The sequence below is a fragment of the Portunus trituberculatus genome, chromosome 27 (assembly GCF_017591435.1).
Source record: "Portunus trituberculatus isolate SZX2019 chromosome 27, ASM1759143v1, whole genome shotgun sequence".
Lineage (NCBI taxonomy): Eukaryota > Metazoa > Arthropoda > Malacostraca > Decapoda > Portunidae > Portunus > Portunus trituberculatus.
In genome coordinates, this window is record NC_059281.1 from 15,465,324 (window position 1) to 15,477,193 (window position 11,870).

At 41.4% G+C, this 11,870-nt stretch overlaps 1 protein-coding gene across 3 annotated transcripts; it reads left to right on the forward strand.

Moving 5' to 3' along the window:
• Nucleotides 1-43: 43 nt before the first annotated feature.
• On the forward strand, nucleotides 44-9,118 carry LOC123509776 (graves disease carrier protein homolog). 3 transcript variants are annotated; one of them, XM_045264304.1, is made up of 8 exons: nucleotides 44-170; nucleotides 4,653-4,745; nucleotides 5,197-5,330; nucleotides 5,582-5,776; nucleotides 6,157-6,313; nucleotides 6,434-6,575; nucleotides 7,029-7,031; nucleotides 7,689-9,118. In XM_045264304.1, the coding sequence occupies exons 1-8, from the start codon at nucleotides 122-124 to the stop codon at nucleotides 7,870-7,872; spliced, it is 957 nt and encodes a 318-aa protein (XP_045120239.1). In that variant the 5' UTR covers nucleotides 44-121; the 3' UTR covers nucleotides 7,873-9,118. The 3 variants fall into 3 exon arrangements, with proteins under 3 accessions (XP_045120239.1, XP_045120240.1, XP_045120241.1); XM_045264306.1 differs by lacking the exon at nucleotides 44-170 and adding an exon at nucleotides 3,145-3,314; XM_045264305.1 differs by lacking the exon at nucleotides 7,029-7,031.
• Nucleotides 9,119-11,870: the final 2,752 nt, after the last annotated feature.

Below are 11,870 nucleotides of genomic sequence, written 5' to 3' on the forward strand. Positions count from 1 at the left end.
TGAAATATACTGATGTTGACATTTAGATCATACGTGTGGCAGCGGAGTGTGAACCTTATGATTGCCGCGGTGCTCCTACTCACTACTCAGTTACTCAGTGGTCATAACACTCTCGGTGAAGATGGACTCAATATCCGTGTCTTTCTTCGTCAAGTCCCTCGTTGCTGGGGGTAAGTACAAGTCTAGGCATCACACTGTATGAAACCTTCGCTGGAATACAGGTAGCAGGTCTCTGAGTGGTCGGAATGCGCGTGTTTAGCCCCTGTGTGGTGTTCCCTGTAGAGAGGCGGCAGGCGGGGATGCTGTGAATGCCCATGTTATGAAATCCACACGTTTCTTAGTATCCTCTTTATCTCAGAGTCTTAAGGTCAGGCTAATGGAAGGAGTGTGGTGAACTAATGCTATGTACAGCACCCATTAACCAAAGATCCAGGAAACGAATGGAGATAGTGTGATGTAATGTGATCTTTCTCTCCTGATTAATCTTATGAAGCAATAATAACGCGGCTTTTTGTCAATTAAGTTACTCAAGTCTCAGTATTTATCGGAAGGAAATTGTTTTGGTTTTAGATAAGCGGGATGTGGTTTATGGAAAATGTATCTTCTCGTCATGCGATTATGTTCACACGTTTGTATTATCGCATTATGTTGCTTAGATTATAACTAAAAAGGACAAAAACACTAGTAATCCGTGTGTGTGTGCCCCTTGACATAACACCAGAGTTGCCTTTCGCTGTGGCGAGTTGTGAGATTGCAAAATTTGTGTTACATTTTAGTGACACTGCAATTCTGAGGATTAGAGTCTGGATCCCAAGTAAGAATACACACACACACACACACACACACACACACACACACACACACACACACACACACACACTAGGGCCTACAGCTAATTCAGGGCAGTATGTTATGAAGGAAAACCAGTATAGGCTTAGCTTCTGTATGTGCGTAGCATCTCTGAAGGACTAGCAGTAGTGGAGTGGGCCTGGCGTGGCTACAGACAGCTCACAAGTCAGTGGGAGTCGAGGATGGAGAGGTGACAGCGATACACTGAGTAGGGAGAGGAGAGGGAGAAGGGGGGCGGGAAGCGGGCTGGCAACGGGACCACTGGATGTTCGTTCACCTCGCAACATATGGCGGGACGCTTGTAATATTTAACACTGTAAATCACGTATATATATCGCCATATTACGACTTACTACAATTCTGCATTACGTATGTGTGGAAATATATCAGACTGGCTTTATACATCCGTCCCTGTGTGGCAAGAAAGGGATACCTTGATATTTCCTGTGTTTTAAGAAGCGGCGGTGTGTGTGTATTGAGTAGGGTAATGTCGCCAGCTGACACCTGTGCCTCTTCACGCTCGTTGCTTGCACCGCTGCGGTCGACCCGGTCGCTGGGTTTGATGAGGACCTGTTCTTACCAGCTCGGGATTGTTATGATGGAAGTGTATAATAAAGCTTTCTTTTATTGTGCGTGTGTCGCGTTGAAAGTGGTGATTCATGGTAATCTGTTCATCGCTGTGGTATCATTAAACGCGAAGAAGAGATGGTGTGGATATGTAATACGTGTCATACCTACTCCATACAAACAGTCAGTCTAGTTTTGTGAAGTAATGAATAGTGAACACGCCGGACAGGAAAATGAGTGTTGTGACGTGACTGTCGGCGGAGCAGTGCACGGGCAGCAGTAAAGAGCATCGCTGTAAATTTAACTTGTTCAGCCTTTTTCAGTGTTTTAGTTGTCACCAGACTACTTTCAAACTGTCACCATTTCCGTGCCCCGGCGGCGTGGTGTTCAGTGTGGTGTCGTGGTGCCACTTCTCACGTGCGGTTGGCGGCGAGGAGCTAGAAGAGGGAATGGCTTCAGTTTTTTTCCTTTCCGTGCATTATTTCCGCTACTAGCTGCCTCAGAGCCTGTCTATCGGGAATAAACCATTGGCAGCAGGACGCACCATTACAGATATGCCATAGACTTAGTGAGATAAAGAGTTTTAGGACTCATAAATTACTGATTTAAACAATTACAGATATAGAGACTAAAATCATACCGTTAAAGTGAAAAAATCTTTTTCAACAAGTACAGTTAGCTAAGAAGACTTGAAAACAAATCTTAAATAAAAAAATAAAAAAATATGATGTACCAAAACAGTGACAAGAATGCAGTATCACCACAATTAGCATGCGAGACACCCACGGCCCCACACGCCATGCACAGTCTGGAGTGAGTCTCCATAAAATATCTCAGTACAAACCCTCCCTCTTTCTCTCGTGAATTATGTTGGTGGCGGGGCCTCGAACACTGCCCGAGCTGAGGGTTACCCAGCTGCTTTAGTCCTGACTGGCAGATTGGCGGCTCACTAACATCTAACACCACACATCTCAGCTCACAACATACACTACAAGGTTGCTGAGGCCTCACTCTTGCACCTTATCATTGTTATTGTTTGTGTATACTCTCCTCCTTACCTGATAAAGCAAAAAAACCTGAGCTGGATATTGGAGGCTGGAAAAAAAAAAAATTCAAACTTATAGACAGGGAGCATTATGACCTCTGTGGCGTGATGCTGAGGGCTTGAGGAGCGTCTGGGGAAGTACTAGTAGGCAGCCCAGGCGAAGGTCATGGAAGTCACCTTGAGAGAGAAAGGGTTATTATAAGAAGGAAGGAGTTATGTGAAGGACGAGGCAGGAGGAAAGACTGGACCACCTGGGTACATTAATTTTGACTCTCACTTTCTCTCCTCAAGGTGATTGGAGAGAGAGAGAGAGAGAGAGAGAGAGAGAGAGAGAGAGAGTAGTGGTATCTTCATTTGCTCTCTCTCTCTCTCTCTCTCTCTCTCTCTCTCTGGTTATTGATAATGTGTCATGGGTCTTTTTAAAGCACAAGACATCGCTATTGGAATGTCTAGTGTATGTGTGTGTGTGTGTGTGTGTGTGTGTGTGTGTGTGTGTGTGTGTGTGTGTGTGTGTGTGTGTGGCGGGTTAGACCAGATCAGACCAGTAGCAGGAATGGTTGTCAGACGGCCCTCACAAATTTCAACACTCCAGCAACTAGACGGATAGTTCACCTGCTCATCCCTTTCACACACACACACACACACACACACACACACACACACACACACACACACACACACACACAGGGCGCGGCTCACACTCATTATCCTTCTCCTCGTTGTGCAAAGCGATAGTATTGAAGACAGAAATAATCGTTTTGTCACGGCTTGCTGCGGGACAGTGGAGGGCGTTGTGCAGCCTGTCGTGGTATCTTTCCTCACTGACGTCACGAGCAATACTTTATACAGCGAGGTATTACTAGTAAGATTGTTCTGCACGCTGCTACCGGAAGAACCATTTGCTCTTATCTAACTTAAACTACCCTAACCTAACAAGTAAGGATGTTCTGCACGCTGTCACATCAAGAACTATACTATAATGTAACATAACACCAACTTTATCTTATGCCAAATAGATATGAACCGTGTAACATTAGCAAAACCGAAATGTGGAGGTGAAACAAAGAAGTGTTTAAGAATATATCATCTACTGTAGTAAAACCAAAATGTACTGACCCATAAGGTGACGCCGGGAATGAATTGAAGAATAGTTTACTTTGTTTTCTTTGAAGTAATATATGGCAATGTCTTGGGGATTATCGGCCTCATCTTATGGGTTAGTACATTTTGGTTTTACTGTAGTAGATGATATATTCTCAAACACTTCTTTGCTTCACCTCCACATTTCAAAAGGCTTTCTTTGAATTCACATTATTTTTTAAGGTGTTTTTACAGTTCTACAGGCAGACCGATAAGATTTCTACACTATTGAGTGGAGAAACACTCTTGAAAACCCAGCTAATCATCTCTGTGGCCTTGGTAAATAGTCCCGGTGAGAGAGCAAAGCGTTTCAGAATACGGGCCATATATGTTTCGTGATGTATCGTAAGAGTCGGTGTTAGTGTTATGCGTTAGCTGTTGAAATGACTTTGCGTTCTCAGGCGTGGAGAAATTCCTGTTAATTGAAAATGTCAACACTCCTGCCTCGCCACACTTCCTCTTCTTAGTTAGTCTTATGTCTATTAACACAGTTTTTGGAAAGAACATAAAAAGAAAAAAAAAAAAAAAAAACATGAGACAGTCTTTACGAATTGCCAGTAAGTATAAAACACTCAAACTTCAGTACAGCACACTTAACCCTAACGTGAAATTGTAACTCTATTGCCCACACGTGTTTCAGAGGCAGGAATTAGGGTTTGACCACCACACTGCCAGCCCCAGCCTCTAGGAGCGAGTGTTTACAAGTGTGCGGGATTATGTAAACACCAAACAACGTACAGCTCAGCGTGTTACTTTGCTCGTGGCCTTGAGTTATATTTATCTCAAACACTTTATTGGTTTGTGTTCTGCTTACCTCACTTGTTCCTCCTTTTATTATTGTTTTTCCTAACGCTTGCTCTCGTTTTATCCCTCGTTTCTTTAATAACCCTCGTTTTATATAATTTTCAGCCTGATTAGATGAGATTGAGAGACAAAGAAAGACTAAAAAAACATCATAAAACATAAATATTTACAGCGTTATCCCTTTCATTCCTTTCAAAACTAATTTATTTAACCTCCTATTTTGTCCTTCTCCTTCTCCTCCTCCCAGGGTTTGCGGGGATGTGCGCCAAAAGTACCGTGGCACCCCTGGACCGCATCAAAATTCTCCTACAGGCACACAACAAACACTACAGGCATGACGGTACGTATGTGTGTGTGTGTGTGTGTGTGTGTGTGTGATCATTTTAAAGATTCTAATTACTTTGATCTTCCTCTTCTTATTCCTCGTTTTGTTTATGTTGTTGTTCTTTTTCTTCTTCCTCTTGCTGTTGTCTTGTTTTCTCATTACTACAAGAGTGGATGAGGTGAGAGCGGCGCCAGAGGTAAATGAGCCACAGGTGGAGGCAGGTGAAGGGACCTCCTCCTCCTCCTCCTCCTCCAGCCAACCCACTAATCTCCTTTCCGAGTTTCTACTTACCCTCCTTTTCCTCCTTTCCTCCTCCCCTTTCCCTCTCCCTCCTCCCTGTATTTCCGTCGCCTCATAGAGAGAGAGAGAGAGAGAGAGAGAGAGAGAGAGAGAGAGAGAGAGAGAGAGAGAGAGATGTGTCTGTCTATCTATATTAATGTGTGTGTGTGTGTGTGTGTGTGTGCAGGAGTGGTGAGCGGGCTGAAGAACATCGTGGCGAGGGAGAATGTTTGGGCTCTGTACAAAGGCAATGGTGCTCAGATGGTCCGTATTTTCCCCTACGCCTCCACACAGTTCACCTCCTTCGAAATGTACAAGAAGGTGAGTCGAGAATGTGGTGCTGGTTCTTCGCTGCCTTTCGTCTACTCACTTATTCGTTTGTCATTTATTTTAGTCATTTATTCTACGCCGTGACCTGGTTGTGGCTAAGTTGATGTTTGGATTATTCTTTCTTTCTTTTTTCCTCCTCTCTTCCTCTCTTCCTTCTTTATCTTTAACTCTTCTCTCCTTCTCCCTCTCTCACTGACGGACTGTCTCTCTGCTCTCTCCTTCACTCTCTCACTCAACCACAGTTTTTGAACAACAACTGGGGACACAACAAGTTCCTCAGCAAGACCACCTCGGCAGTGGCGGGATCCATGGCTGGGGTGACGGCGGTCTTCCTCACCTACCCGCTGGACACCATCAGGGCCAGGCTAGCTTTCCAGGTGTCAGGCGAACATGTCTACACCGGCATCGTCAACGCAGCTGTCACTATTTTTCAGACGGTGAGTTTCAAGAGGGTGTTTGTCGTGTTTGGTTTAGTTTTTGGTATTGTTGTTATTATTATTTTTTTTCATTTTCATAACACTGTACGTATCATTAATGTGGCCGTAATGACAAACTTGCAGCAAAGTTTTCAGTAATTAAGCCCATCAATACTGGGACGCATTTTTACCATGAGTTTAGGATGTGATTAGCTGATTTTATTTACACTAGCAAAGTTCTTTGGAGGTCGGAAGGTTAATGGTCCAGAATCTTCTCTATTTCAACCCCCACATGAGATTTTGAACCTGTATAAGATCACCAAATTATTACTTGAATAGATATAAAGACGTGTCATGGTACTGAAGGGGTTAAGTTTTATTTTCCATTATCCACGTGTTAGGAAGGAGGGATGCGTGCCTTATACCGCGGCTTCACGGCGACAGTGTGCGGCATGATCCCCTACGCTGGCCTCAGCTTCTACTGTTTTGAGCAGATGAAGTACCTGTGTATGCTGTGGTTCCCTCATTACACCTGCAAACCCTGCCAGAAGAACACAGGTAAGCATGAGTCGTTAGTATTGGACACAGCTAATGTTGGGCAGGTATGATAGACAACAGACTATAGACCCATACTAGACCTATCTTTTTGATACTCCCACGTGTTTCATCTCTCTGTAGGAGGACTGGTGTTGACAGTGCCTGCGAAGCTCTTCTGTGGTGGGCTGGCAGGTGCTGTGGCACAAAGCTTCTCCTATCCCTTTGACGTAACGCGGCGAAGGATGCAGCTGGCCTGGATGAACGAGGAGACGCGGAAATTCGGGTGAGTGATAAGAAGCTACCTATATATAGTAGTGTGTGTGTGTGTGTGTGTGAGATTGGTAAGAGTGAACCATTTATTGTAATATTCTTACATTACACAGCACAGTGATGAATCTCCAGGGCAATGTTTCAGTGTATTATGTTGTGTTGTGTTGTATCTGCCTCAAAGCGTGGCGCGTGCAGTCTGCTGGTTGTGAAGCGTGGACATTCTTTTGTTCCTATAAAGTGTTACTGGAATTATTTTTATATGAATGCATAGTTAAGCCTTCCTTCTAAATATGTAGTGTTTATTTTACCTCCTTGTTGCCATGCTTATTTTTTGGTGAAAGGTTTAGATGTTATTTTTTTCTGCAGATACTGTAGTTTTGTTAGAGGTGATGTGCTGTGTGCTCTGTCTGTCATCATTTAACTTTATTTTTCTCTTCCATGTACTGGGTGATGCTTACTTTACCAGAGCGTAAGTTGCCCTCTTGTCTTTAGTTCTCCAGCGGCAGACATCCAAGCGTCCTTCAAGTCTGCCAGTAGCTCTCCTTTCCTCACTGCTTGCCTACCTTTACCTTGGTTTGGTTTGAGAGTCCTAAAGGTTCAAGGAATGGTTTGTTGGAAGGTTTGCATGTACTGGTAACTCATATTGCCAGTAAAGCCTTGGTATGTACTTCTCTGGTCTGAAGTCTGGTAACTTTTCTATACATATTCACTTACTTTGTTATTCCTTTCTCCTTCATCTTAAGTTGTGGTCTGCTAATAATCTTACAAAATGTGGTAACTAATTGAATTTAAACAGAAAAAAGGACTTGATATTCAGAAAAAAAAAAAGACACTAGATACAGTAGAGGTTAACTGCAGAATGGTGCTTAACTGTTGAATGTGCCTTATACTTCTCTTCTGTAACTTTAAATGGCTTTTGTTTTAACCTTATATTTTGAAGTTGAATTCCTACTTATCTTCATTTTGAACAACCTTTTTCCACTTTGCATTGTGTTTGAATTTGCACTGATCAGTATTTAGCTAGTTAAGGTTAAAATCTGCTGTGTTCACTCCACACACACACTGTGGTGGAATTGTGACTGCTGCAGCTGTGTGGCAGAGAGTCATGGTGTTCTCTTGCTTGCAGAATGGGGATGGTGGACACCCTGAAGCTGATCTACCGGGAGAACGGCATCGTGCGGGGCTTGTACCGCGGCATGAGCATCAACTACATGCGGGCCATCCCAATGGTGGCTGTGTCCTTCTCCACATATGAGTTGACCAAGCAGCTGCTGGGCCTAGACACAGGGCTCAGCATCAAGGCCGGATAACCCTCACCACCACTCATGGGACCACCTCCAACACTTCTCTGATAGAGTCTAAGGAGAAACTTTATATCATGTTACATGATTATTTTTCTATGATTAATTGCTTGATTGTGATTGATCTGATGTGCAGCAACAATGGGGTCTTTATGCATTACCAAGAAAACGCTTAGAATTTTTGAAAGCTTTTGCTATTTTTCATAAAAGATTTGCATTTTTAAGTATTTTTCAGATCTGCATTATGTTGAGTCTTCCCAAAAGATGCCAACTTACAGCTTCCTGAAGCAGTGATGTCACAAGTCTAGTGAATTGCTTGTCTATAGATAGAATAGAAATTGATGGACTAATGAACTTGTCTGTATTAAGAGCTCTTTGTAAATCAAGAAGAGCCAGGGACACCATCATTGGAGGTAGTTGCTTAATATTTATTTTTTCAGACATTTATTGGAATGTGACATCACCTCTTTAGCTGACAGTACATGAAGCTGCTGATGCCAAAATTAGAATGTTCTCACATTTATCACACAAGACCAAATGACCAAGACAAATGTGTGGGTGTTATTTTGAAGGAGAGTTTTTGTATTGAGTCAAAGAAGTAATGAATGAAACACTCTACTTCTGACTAACTACATAATTTTGCCACAAGATCAACAGGGGGTCATTTCATTGGTAATCTTCCTTTAGTCTGCTTCCATCTCAAGAAAATGCTGTCTTTTCACATATAGAAGTGTACTTTGTAGTCTTCACCTCAGGCATGTCACCAAACTGAATGGTATAGTTGCCAGTATATATTAGGACTTTTTATTGATATTTTAACTTATTATGTGTGTGTGTGTGTGTGTGTGTGTGTGTGTGTGTGTGTGTGTGTGTGTGTGTGTGTGTGTGTGTGTGTGTGTAGGCCTTTACTCAGCCTCCTTTATTCACCAGAGTTATTAGCCTGGCATGGAATAGTTTAGTAGTGGTAGTTATAGCAATAATTATTGTTGATGTTATTGTAGTAGTAGTAGTAGTAGTAGTAGTAGTTCATGGAAAAATTGTCCATATCTTTCCTTTTCTAATATTGGAACTTTACCTCTAGTGTTTCTTTTTACTATGTGTCATGTGCATTGCATAGTTTTTTATTTAATTTTGTTACGATTGTGAGAACTTTGTGATATTAGAAATCAAATGACTTATTGTTCTTTAACGAGCTAAGAAAGTTGCTGGTTGTTTGTCCATCTTTGTTTATACTCATTGTTATTACTTTTATAGTAAGCTATGTACATAGTATTTGAATTTCTCTTTTTTCTCTAAGCATCTTCCGTGTCTTCTTTCTTGAGTTATGTGTCTGTCAGGTTTCCTCCACCAGGCACACTCAGACATCCATCTCTTGACAGCTTTCCTTACCCCATGAAGTCTTCCTGAAAGAACATTTTTCAACGAGATACAAATTGGAGTAGCACTTTTTGGTGACATGCAGTTAGGTCGTGAATGTGATTTCTTTTCCAGCTTCTTATTATTGCAGTAGGTAACTTTATAGACAGCTTCCAGTGTGACACAATCTTGCAGCTCACTGTTTACTATTTTCATGTGCCTCCCCAAAAGATTCATAGTGATTCCATATTTGTGTCTTTCTAGAAGTGGATTACATTATTTTTAGAGCTTGTTTGACTTATTTATTTGTCTTCAGTATTTATTGCACAAATTGAATTGTCGGTGTTGTGTTGCATTAAAGTTCCACAGATGGCTTATTCTAAATTATGGAAGGTCTTGTCAGGTAATTTGTGGTTAGATTAAGTTATGTAAAGCTTCTTGAGTTGGTATGGTAGAAATAAATAAGTGATCTGATATTATATTTTTTATAGATGTGTATGTTGTAATTGTTGTTGATGAGTTAAGAGTATATGTTGGTATTTAATCAGTGAAGCATTATTGTGTGTATTTTTTTTTTTTTAGCTTGACTACAGTTGACAATTCCTCTTTTTGTCCTGCAGCCTCCCTCCTGGCGGGGTGCTGGCTGCAGGAACACACACATCTTGTCCATCTTATCCTCATCCTCACTGTCACCAGGCCAGTGTCAGGATTAGGATGTTATCATGCTTTTTGGTTGCTTGCTTGTTTAAAATCTGTTCACTTTCCTTGATGGATTGAACACTGGTTTATGTGAATACATATTGTGTAATATTTTCATTATTATGTTTCTGGTAATTTCCCATTTCATGTTATTGCAGTACTTAAGAATTTTTTTCCTTTGTTTTCTCCTATTTGGAAGTAAGATATCTGAATGAACATAGAGTTTAGAATTTTTAATCAATTTGTATCTACCAATGTTGCAAGTATATGTTTGTGCTCTATGATTCTTGATGTACCTAATTTGTTTGGATTCCTAAATTTGAAGGATTAATTTCATGCAGCTATTGTTCTTGTATTGAATATTGAATACCTTCACCTGTATCTCATCTCTACCTCACACCTGTACATTGCCACATTCATCTCATTCTTTGCTATATGTCTTATCAAGCATCAGCACTCATTATAGCATCACTCCACCAGCTGCATCTGAAAGTGAGTACAGTCATGCAAACAGAACATAGAGGCATGGTAATGAGATCTCACCATGCTGCAAGCCTTCATGTCACACTCGCTTGCATCTCTCCGGCCTGTTCACACATTTCATGACCTATGTAACATTCCTTGAGCCACCACACAATGCAGCTAATTGGTGGGACAAGACCATTACAGTTTGGTCACCATTCTTATTTTCCCTGAAGTTCTTGAATGACTTGTAAATCTCCCCCTACATTTTACAGTCATAAATGATCTCTTCCCCACATGTTCATCATCCTCTTGTCTTCCTGGAAACATCATTCCTAGATCTTTAGTCTTTCCTATGTTCATCCTCCTTGTGTTTTACTCTGTACAACATATCTAGATCTTCAGTCTGTCCTCTTGTCAGTCTTCTGGGTCTCTCATTATGTGCATCCTTCTCTTGTCACATTATGTCCAGGTCTTCCATCCAATAGCCTTCTAAGTGTTTGGTCTTTCTCCCTCCTAAATTTCAAGTGAATCCTGGCATGATTGCAATTGTTTGCTCAAGTTATTTTCAATGCTGACTATGAGATCCTATCCATGCTGGCATTTGTGTGGCATGGCAGCTGCAAGACAATGTTCTTTTCTCATGGCTGTACCACCTGTAAGTTTCAAGTAGTGTTATGTATTTCATCATGCATTAATTATTGTTTAGCTTTTTAATGTTTATCTCAGCATGTAGGATCAAGTTGTTATTTATATAAAAGATTTTATGTCAAAGTTCTAGTTGACAGTGTTGTGATTCTGTGTGAGGCAATATTAGTGTTAGGAGAGCTGAATGTAACACCCTGGAAGCTCCATGCGGTAGGCAGAGGTTATTTTCATTACTCCCACGTGCACAAAGCTACCGGCATACATGAACAAAGGTGTCCCGAACCTCAAGCAAATAAAAGGTAGTCCTGGACTTTGTCCTTTTTCAATCCCTCTCCCTCCTGCCAACATCTGTCTTCAGAGATTAATCCATAGACCAAAGAGAATTATCACCTCGCACCACTCTCCCTCTGCTCTGTGTGTGATGTATATGTTTGTGTTGTATTGTACGAAGAGAGAGAGAAAGAGAGGATGCGTTAACTAAAATTTCAAGGGATTTCAGACGAGAACGATAGGTTAAATGATAAGATGGCAAACAGTATGAAAACAAGTGCGATTTTTATTTTAGCGTTCCAGTCTTCACCTGTTTCTGCTTTCTCGTCAGAGGCAGCTCTAGTCAAAGAAAGCTGTCTGCCATGAGGAAAAAGTATGACAAATAATTCAATTTTCCGTAGGTGGGACAATTGCCATATCAAGTCTGTATCTAAGTATATTTGGATCATGTCAAGATTAGCGAACCCAGCATCTCCCGTGCCATGAGTGGGTTCACTAACCTTGACATGAACCATATAGTATTTTACATTGGAAGTATTGTTTGTAGGCATAGTTTCTTACAGTTTCCCTTG

Excerpts from the sequence above, each read along its gene's own strand:
- LOC123509776 (XM_045264304.1), top strand. The coding sequence starts at position 122 with ATGGACTCAATATCCGTGTCTTTCTTCGTCAAGTCCCTCGTTGCTGGG. Across the intron at positions 5,331-5,581 it reads CCTTCGAAATGTACAAGAAG|TTTTTGAACAACAACTGGGG; the intron begins GTGAGTCGAGAA and ends ACTCAACCACAG. Across the intron at positions 5,777-6,156 it reads CTGTCACTATTTTTCAGACG|GAAGGAGGGATGCGTGCCTT; the intron begins GTGAGTTTCAAG and ends TCCACGTGTTAG.